This window comes from Sesamum indicum, linkage group LG15 (genome assembly GCF_000512975.1).
Source record: "Sesamum indicum cultivar Zhongzhi No. 13 linkage group LG15, S_indicum_v1.0, whole genome shotgun sequence".
NCBI lineage: Eukaryota > Viridiplantae > Streptophyta > Magnoliopsida > Lamiales > Pedaliaceae > Sesamum > Sesamum indicum.
This window is the reverse complement of record NC_026159.1, coordinates 8,419,441-8,429,741: the sequence shown is the minus strand read 5'-3', so window position 1 is coordinate 8,429,741 and position 10,301 is coordinate 8,419,441. Positions and strand designations below refer to the sequence as shown.

Genomic DNA, 10,301 nt, shown 5'->3' with positions numbered 1-10,301 from the left:
TATTGAATTTGTTGACATTAATAAAAAAAACTGAATAAAATTTTATTTTTATCCTTAATTGGTTTATTATTGATCTATTGCGGGTTAAATAATTTTTTTTCCGACTAACCTACTCTTATAACAGTGAAAGTATATCTCCTCACATGTATTAACATGTGAAAACGTATGGAGATAATTTGATCATAAAAAACAGTAATAAGTCAATTGGTGATAAATATAATTTTTATCCATTTTTTTGTTAATATCAACAAATTTGGTAAATTTTGACTAATAAGAGGACTTATTTGTTAGACAGAAGCAAACCTCGGAGGTGCTAGATGTAATTTTTCAAACTACAAGACGTTTACGTATAATTACACCACACCTTAAAGGGGAGAGTGTAATTCTCTCTAAATTTTATTGAATTTGAAATTCATTTTACTTAATTTTTATAAGTTTTAGAATTGGTAGGACCCAACTCCAACTCTAACTCATCGTATTTCTAATTGAACCTAGCGCTTGCTCTATCTCGTTTCAAATCGTACTTGTCTTGTTAGGGGCGTTCATAGTTTGATTTATCAACTAAAGAGAATCAAAATTAAAATTGGGATATGTAATGAATAGCGATTGAAATTTTAGATTTGTATTCGGTACAAGTTCGTAAATTGAATACTAAAATTTTTAAAATATATTTTATATTCATATATAAATATAATAAATAAATAATTAAATATACATAAATACTAAATGCCGATTTAGGATAATTAAACATATGTGACATTGGATTTTTTTATTAAAAATCAAATTAAAATTTTTCGTTCCCTTACCAAACCAAACCAGTAAATCAGGTTTGGTAACTGATATTCCATATGCCATTTTGATGTATTTCATCGAAATTCTATTATGATTTGGTTCGATAAAATCAAATGCACACACCCCTATTGCACCAATTTGATCCTGAATCTGGGTCTATCCAACAAAATCCAATTAAAATTAATATATATATATTTTTAAAAAATATTATTTATAAATATCTAATAAGTATTATTTATTTGAATAAATATATTCTTCTTTATAAATATATGTATCAAATAAAATTTAAAATTTTAAGTAATTTAAATATATTCATAAATATTGTTTAGGGCGGGTCTCGAATCTTACTAATCGGTTCCATGAAATAAAAATTGCCCCAAATTGAACCCAACTCCACCCTATTTTGGTATATGAGAAGTTCCTCCTGAAGTTTTGAATGCAGGGTTTTTCCATGGCACCAGGCTAATGGGCAATACATGGACTATGAGAAATGTTGGGTTACGAGTACAACAGGTGGACGTGCAGAAATTGGGCGCATATGGGGCCTGCTAAGAAGACTAACTCCCTTGCCCATTCCATGAACCTCTTGCACAAATCAAAGGGCGAAACATGAAGTATCTTGTCCTCAATAGGATGACCTCCTTGAGGATTCGTTTGGGTCCTAGATATACTAGTAATATTTTATTAGGGGTTTCAACCATTTTTCAAGATCTAGTAATAAAATATCAATGGTGTCCCACATGTTGTGTGTTCGATTTTGAAAAAGTTTAGTTTTAGTTTATTTTTACGTTAAAAATACTCCTAGAGTGTGTATCTTGCAAGAATGGAACACATGATAACAACATTGTGAATGCTTTGGTTATAGCCTCCAATGCTTTAAGTTAGTAAAGTTGTAAGAAGAGAAAATATGAAGATCGTAAGAATGCTTAGGATTCAAAATAATTGTACTGGGGGGTATGAAGGCTATTATTTATAAACAATCCCGAGTTGCGAGTTGTAAGATTTCACAAAAACCCTTGATCTAGAAATTATCATGTAGTTATCATGAGTTCGTATATACCTAGGTTCAAGTTGGGTTTGGATCGGCTTAGTAGGCCAAATTAAGAAAGGCACGTATCGTTAGCCACTTTTTTTTTTTTTTTTTACGTTATTAAGAAATTTGGGGATATTTTTATAAATTTCTCGTACCATTATATGAACTATAAAAATAATATGGATCGTATGCAATACACTTCCTACTAGTTCTTAAGGAAAAAAAAATCACTAGTATGTTCATGTGTGTTTTATAAGTTCTAATCGAATATGAGAAACAACATAATGTTCCTTGATTATCAGGTTGTCATATTATTAATTGTAAGTTCTCTTTTCAGACAAATTAGTTCATGCTGAATAAGGATCTAGTTTTATTACAATAGTTTTCTTGTGTCCTAGGACAACTTAAGGTTATTACATAGGTTCATAAGTAAAGATAGGGAAAAAAATAAACCTTTAGTCTCATAAATTAAGTTTGTTTTCAATTTAGTCACATATGTTATGCGTTTCTCACATTGCATCCCATATGTTAAAAAAATTTCTGAATGTTAGTTTTATATGACTTTTTCGTCCACTATTTAATGGAGAAGTAGCATGGATCACGCGTGCCCGTTGAGAGACTATTTGTGGGGGCAAAATTGCATGTGAGCTTCACATGCATAGAGCCGTTGACTTAAAGAGGCAGAGTGTTCATTTTTCTTACTGTAATATGCCAGAATTTATTCCAATCCCAAAATCCTAAAAATTAACCCACCTAAAGAGACATTATCAACCTCTATAAAGTCAAATAAATCGAAGAGATAAACACGCCAGAGTGTAGCAAGAAGGAAGATGTCTCTATGAGATGAGGTGTTTAATGGTTTGCCCCTTCCATATTACTCTTTACTCATTTCAATTTCTTGTGATACTTTTAGTATAAAATAAGAATGAATGTTGTATCGTGTTTGGGGTTTTGTTGGTTTCAGTTTGAAGCTCTGCAATTTCTTCTTCCATGTACTTCACTGTTCTTTGCAATCCAGGTTTAACATCGTTGGATCTTCTACACATTGATGGATCTTGCCAAATTAAAAAATTACACCTACGTCCAATGTCCCACAATTGTAAATCTTCTACTTGGATTTGTTTTTGCCCATGAAGTCTTCAAATACACCTTCCTCCCATAATAACGTATGTATTCTTCATTCACCTATCTTCTTCTACTATCGGTGGACATGTGTTCTTCAATCAGTAGTTTGCAAAATTTATTTTGAGGGTACAATAATGTTGGTATGAGCCCTAGTTTCTATTTTTTCATAATATAGTTGATTTTCTCCCTCCAAAACAACCCATCACGTGCACTTATTAACGGCTTTCTGACTTCTTCGTTAAATATTGGACGAAAAAGTCACGTGCGACTAACATTAATTTTTTTTTTTAAATGTGTGGGATGCAATGTGAGGAAAGCATAAAAAATGGGACTAAATTAAAAATGAACTCAATCATGGGACTAAAAATGTGATTTTTTCCGTAAGTTTACATAAGTTACAACTGTGCTTTGCTATTCCTTGAATAATAAGTAAAAAATAAATAATATAAGACCGATAAACCTGAAAAACAATGAAGAATTTTTTGTTGCTAACGGACTTGTCATTGTGTCGTAGTAGTTCACATACACTATAATAAAATATAATATCCATGACAAAAAAATCAAGAGATCGTTTCAAAAAGGTAAAAAAGAAAAAAGCTTCGTCCACCTTTATCTTTACCCCTAATTATTTTTTGTCCTCTAAGTATTATCATTATATTTTTACCATTAACTTGAAAAATATTGTAAATGTGAAGATTTAGGATTTCTAATCATTTTTAAGGCAGTTTTGGCTGGGAAATTGATGATGTGGTGGTGACGGCACATACTTGAGTGATTAAAAATTTTTTGTTGTCCATGTGATTTGAATCCATGTCAAATAAAATTATAAATGCATCTATGTAACTTAAACTACAAATAATATTTTACCATTTATGCTCAATCGACTTCTACAACATATATATATATATCTAGAAGTATTTTTACTGACGCTCTCTGAACATAGGCATCCAACTCGCCATGCGCATACATCATGCACATCTACCTGTCGACTCCTATTTTCTCCCACACGCATGTCCCAATATTACAGAGACAGAAGCCCACAATGCCTACAGTATGTCGAGAATTGACTATTGATGCCCCAAGTGCGCCTAAGGCTGCATGTCCACCCACTATGCATCCTCACCTAACTACTTAAAGGATTAAAATTAATTAGGAGACTAAATTAAAGAATGAAAAAAATATTTTTCCCTTATAAAATTGTTACTGAAATTCTACACTTTTATATAATTCAAAAACATCAGACACTCTTTTGATGTCTTCAAGTTATCTTTTAATTACTTTATTAATCATTATCTTTTCTATGCATGTTCTTAACTTCCCATTTGTCTGTCTTCTCAATTCTCAAACTTCCATTCCTAAAACAAAAAAAAAAAAAAATTCCAAACTTTTTTGTCCCATTATTTTTTATCTCATCACTTGCATCCCGTTACTCCAAAATATTTGTGATTTTAGTTCCAAACATTAATTCTCGTCATTTCCAACATAAGTATCACGTGCATGGCTATTAAGTCTTTATTAGGACGAACATTGAAATTTTTTAGATTATGGAATTAATATTGTAAGTTACTGAAAGTGTAGATGAATAATCCTAAAAAGTAACTGCAGAGAACACTCTCTTACACAAAAGAAAGAAAAGTCGAGCTCTACAAACTTGGGGAATGTGACAGTTTACAAGGAAGCTATTCCTGCTCCAGACGACCCGAAAAAACCATTAAAAAAGAAATAAAAAGGACAAAAGTTCCCTTCATCTATCATTACATGAACTTCTACAAGGAAAGAGGCACCTCAAGAAAAATAAGATTAAAAGTTAACGATCTGAAATACGAGAAGAAGCCTTGGAGACATGGTATCTTTTGTAGGGATGCATGCAGGAGAAAATAGAATGCTTCTGTTTCTTCTTGGTTCCAAAGATAAACGAGCGTAGAGGAATTCGGGGCCGGTTCAAACTATCCTGTTGATCACTAGAAATGCCAAACTCACTGTTCAACTGTTTTAGCGTCTCTTCGACTTCAAGTTCAAGTTTGTGGACATGATCTATGCCAGCCTGCAATTCTTCTCTGACCTTGTTGTTCTCGTGCTTCATGTTAAGAATCTCACCCTGGAACTTTGCAGCTTGATGGCTGCTGAATCTGATTTCGTCCTCCTCGACGCCTTCTTTTAAAGCTTTCGTGATGTCCTCCTGAATGCTGCACAATGATGCAAATCTTTGTTTCAGCTCATCTTTCAGCGACATGCTTTGGTCCAACCACAAGTGTAGTGCCGTCTGTATTTCTCTCAAGTGCTTGTAGATTGGCCTGACTTCTGATTTTATTTGTGCTGGAAAATTCCCATCCGGTTTCCGTTTCTCTTTGAGTTTCGATGTTTCATCTTGTAGATCTTGAACTTCATTCTTGAACTTCTGCACCTGATGAAACGTAGTGCTAAATCTTAACCAGAACTCCAGGTTCTCGTCTAGTAAAGCATCGATATCTGTCCGGAGCTTTTCTTCAACTTTCGAGGTGGATGGGGCGCTGTCCATGAAAACCAATTTGATTTCATCGTCTTGTTTTGTGATGGGAATATTGGCATCTTTAGTTACATCCGAATCCTCATTTCCTGAATCAGGCTTAACACTCCGGTCTCCCGAAGAAGTAGATTGTTGGCTGGTATCTTCCTTCACATCCATATCTCCTTGCACAAGGTTTAACCTTTGTCGTAGATGTTGAATTTCTTCATCCCTCTTCGTAATAGCTTTCTTTAGCTCTCTAATTTGCACTGTTATATCAAATTGGCTATCCCTTTCTTTCTTCTCCATAACACTTAGCTTCTTCTTGACATCCTTATAGTTCCTAAGAATCGTTGTATATTCTTTAAGGAGAATCTTCTCTCGGTCCTCCATGCCACTTAAGAGCATCTCCTGCCAGTTTATCTCTTTGTCAGGATCATTGGGGTGATCCACAGGAGCCTGTTCCTTTGGCTTCCGGTCAAAGAATGAAACTGATTTTTTGATTCCTTTAGGTGCAGATGGATCAGAAGCCTGGATATCAACATCCACTTCTTTGACATCCTCTACAGCTTCTATTTTGGAAGCACTCTCGCCTTGAACTGGCACGTCTTTGTGATCTTTGTGCTCCCCGGGGAACTTGTGTTCATAAGGTGACGAATCGGGTTCCTCTACCTCATCGTCTGGTTTTACACTAGATAGTCTCTCAGACAAGTGATCAAGACTGCAACGAGCTTCAGCAAAGTTTGATTGGAGACTGCTGTGATGGTTTTCGACATTCTTGTTCAAATCCTGGATCTTGTTCAGTTTTTCTTCCATTTCTTTCACCCTGTTGCTTAAATTATGAGTGTCATCGATCAGATTCTCATTCTCATTTTCCAAATGCCGAATCTGTGCATTAAGATCATCAGTTTCTGTTCTTAACGTGTTCACAAGAACTGTCTGAGACGATACTGCAGTTTCTAAGCTGATCACCTTGTTGACTAGCTGATCAATCTTCTCTGCCATTTGAGACACTGTCAGATTTGCCAATGAGCTCAAATCCAAGCTTTCTTTAGTATTATCCCCGAAAGCTTCAATTTCCTTCGTTTCTTGTATCAAGGCATCCACATCTTTACCTGAGCTATTTGCCTTCGTACACTTTTCATCACCTTCACTCGGCTCTTTTTCATCATTTTGTTCTCGCATAAACTTCTGTCTGAGGGACTGCACGCGTTGACCGGCTGCTTCAATTTTCTTATATTCCTCTCTTGCTTCTCTCGTCGACTTTTCTTGCTTCTCCTGCAACATTGCCAATGTTTCTTGACACGTTTTAAGGGCGGCCTCAGCCATTAAAGTCCGAGCCTCATCATCCTCAATAACACTGCCCATATTAAACTCATCTTGCAACCTCGACACCCTTTTCTGCATATCCATGATCTGGTTCTCCATCTCCCAGTACTTTGCCACCCCGCTTTCATAGGAGCTCTTGACAAACTCTTTTACGGTCTGCAATGCTAGAATCTCTTTCTGAAGCTTGTTTATCTCCGCCAAGGCTTCATCTTTGGTCAAACCAGATTTCACATCAGCAGCTTTGATCCAATTTTCTACTTTTGTTGATTTCCTGCGGTGGAGTTGCTTTGAAGCTGCAGACATAATCCTCTTCAAATCCGGACTTGGTGCCTTGGGAACTTGTGGAACGTTCAGCATATTCAGTTCTGGGATCTGTGGTTTCTCCGGAATTTTTGGGGTAGGACAGTACTCGTCCTCCCCCATTTCAAACTGAACCTGTTCCGGAAACACAGTTGCAATTGTATGATTGGCGTTTTGGAGTTCTTTGGATAAGAGGTCGTAACGGTCTCCCATTGCCCGGAATGCCTTGTAAACTTCTTCTACACTGCTTATGAGCTCCGGCCTCCTCTTGTAGTACATCTCAGCCCTCTTCGCGAACGAGTCTCCATCCTCTTCAATTAGCTTAAGTATCGCTTGCACTTTCTCTTCCATGTCTGCCAGAGCAACAAGATCTCATTAGAGTAATTTTGAAGGAAACACATTGTGCACTGAACTTGAATGCACAAACATGGAACTGATGGAGTATAAAATAACGAGAAATTGAACATATATCCTTCCGATTTGTCCAACTTTTTAACAAATTGACCTTCCAACTACATCATTCCTATGCATTCCTCCAAAAATAGAAAATACAGTACAAGAAATGATGCCATCAAGTACGAGATGTACTCATAAGAAGCCAAACGATTCAAGAACCGGCAGCAATACATTTAAACATGATGGATTGCTTCTTCCACCTGGAAACAAAGTATTCAAATCTAATGGTTAATAGCGTTTTCCCCCATGTAAAATGATAAATGGACAAAATACTCATTCAACAAGGAAAAGGGCGATCGCCCCATGAGCTTTTAGATAAGAAGCTTGCAGCCTTCCTATATATTCGTTTTTGACTTGATAATTTTTTTGCTAAAAACTAACTGTCCTACTGCAAATGGAGAATGTAATTCATCGTCTATGTTTTTATATTAGTAAATGGGAGTAAAACAAATTAACATTAAACAAGTCAAAAATCAAGCACCCGTTGCACGAGTGGGGCGCCTAAGAGGTCTTTTCGAAAAGTTTGAGGAGTCGATCGAGTGCCCTTTCTATTTTCCTTTCATGGGGTTCTTGGCCCATTAAGGTTTTCATAGGGAAACTGTTGCATTCAATCCTCTAATCTATGTTCCTATCATGGGGTTTTTGGGCCATTAAGGTTTTCATAGGGAGACTGTTGCATTCAATCCTCAAATCTATGTTCCTTTCATGGGGTTTTTGGGCCATTAAGGTTTTCATAGGAGACTGTTGCATTCAATCCTCTAATCTAAGGCCGAAGGAAACAAGGAATACCATGCAAGGGAAATGAACTATCTATATCAACAATACTGCAGAACCATACTTATCAGCAAATATACTGAATATTCAATATTTTTTCTAGCCAATTTCTCCTGTTTTCTGCAACTCCAATTAGAAATCTAAAGCATACTCCAAACAAAATAGACGGTTTCAATGATCCAAAGCAAAAAACAGAAATGATCTACATATATATAACAGCACTCGAATTAATCCCTACGAGAACCTCAACAAATTAAACCAAAAATCTCTTCATGGGATTGATCAAAACCGAGATCCCAGGTAGCCCATCTTTCCCTGGTAAGAATTGAGGCAGTTTTTAATACCTTGAAGGCTCTGCTCGAGCCATTTCGATTGCTTTGTCCGAATGTGGCTTGCCCACCACCATGAATACGCATTGCTTGCAGCTCTCTGCAACATCTCTCAAATCTGATCTTTCTTCTTCGTCTTCGTCCTCTAGCTCCTTACTTATTATATGTTTCACGGACAGAAACTCTTTCTCCCCTTACGCAACTCACATAGCACCGATCAAGAACTGAACAAAGAGAAAGGGTTTCAAGAATTCGAGATTTTTTGTTTTCTTGTTTGGACAAGAATGGGAACAAGGAAAAGAATCACAACAAAGACAAGTTTATGGGATTATCGGTTACGAGGTTTTCTCGCTCCAAAATTAGTTGTTGGCAGTTGGGCCCTTCACAAAGTAGCCGGCCACTAATCCGTTTAATATACGAACGTGGCTTCCACTGGCCTTGAACAGCTTGGCATTCCCTTCAAGCAAAGAGCTGTCACCTTTAGGCCTTTACACTCTTCTTCCTCCTCAGCCAACTTCTTAAGACATCACCGTCGAGGAATAAATTAATACCACTTCACATTGGAAAAAAAGGTTTATGAACATGGCCAATATTTTGTTTCTTATTTTTGAATTAATATATTGCATTTAATATTATATTTAATTATAAATATCAATATCTATAATTTGAATGATTTTTTATGACATACTATAAAGTGAACTCGCAATTTTTATTAATTTTAAAAAAAACATAATTATGAAAATTATAAATTTTGAATTGCTTAGAAAAATATAATTAAGAATAATTATTTGTTATGTACTAATATAATAATAATTATATATCTTCTAATAATTACAAGTCTTAAGATTTGTTATGAAACGTACTTAATGAATATATAATATATTTGCATTGTTTATGAGTTTTGCTGATTTTATATTTCTTAAGTTTTTCTGTTAATGTTTGTTTATTTCTGTACCATTAAGTCAATTATTTTTGTGCAATAATTGAGAAATATAATTCTAATTTTTTTTATATGAAAGGTTTAAGAAAAAAGAGATCACTTAAAATATTGGGTGTTTGTTTATTTTCTAGTAGCTAAATTCATGGGGTAAAATTCATTTTAGTCCCCGGCATTTAGCTTCAGCTTCAAAATATTCATTGTCTTTTCAGTTCACTTTAAATTAGTTCTTTCAGCGGGTAATTTTTTGTCTATTACCCCTATTTAAATTTTCTTTTTTTATAGAGAATTATTTTAGTGCTTCAATTTTTATTTTTTAGTGCAATTTGGTCCGTCATGTATTAGCTTAGAAAATAATTATTATTTTAATTGGAACAATTTATTATTGCATAATTATATATAGATGTTTGTGCATATTTAATTTTAAATTTTAGAAACTACTTATTATTTTTAGAAATATAAATGTTTATTGAATAAATAAAAGTATTAAAAAAGTAGATGAAAGTTATGAGAAATTGTTGGAAAAAAGAGGGACAGAAGAAAAAGAGAAATAGAAGTTTAGAAGAAATTGAAAAATACAAATCCATAAAATAATTTAAAATATAAAAAATGGCAAACAGAACATATTGAAGACAGCAAAATGGTAATCTTCAATTATATAAAAGTATAGATAATAATTTGATTAGTATTGATATATCAATATAATTGTCATGAATTTATTGAATTTTTCAAATAAAAGAA

At 34.3% G+C, this 10,301-nt stretch overlaps 1 protein-coding gene across 1 annotated transcript; it reads right to left on the bottom strand.

Annotated features, from left to right (window-relative positions):
* On the bottom strand, positions 4,593–8,964 carry LOC105178244 (protein NETWORKED 2D-like). Its single transcript, XM_011101678.2, has 2 exons — positions 8,639–8,964; positions 4,593–7,417 (listed from the first exon to the last, which is right to left on the bottom strand). The coding sequence occupies exons 1-2, from the start codon at positions 8,730–8,732 to the stop codon at positions 4,758–4,760; spliced, it is 2,754 nt and encodes a 917-aa protein (XP_011099980.1). The 5' UTR covers positions 8,733–8,964; the 3' UTR covers positions 4,593–4,757.

Bases quoted from the DNA above. Each gene is read 5' to 3' on its own strand.
- LOC105178244 (XM_011101678.2), bottom strand. From the start codon at position 8,732: ATGTTGCAGAGAGCTGCAAGCAATGCGTATTCATGGTGGTGGGCAAGC. The intron at 7,418-8,638 runs GTATTAAAAACT...TTGCTCTGGCAG, and splicing joins GCTCGAGCAGAGCCTTCAAG to ACATGGAAGAGAAAGTGCAA.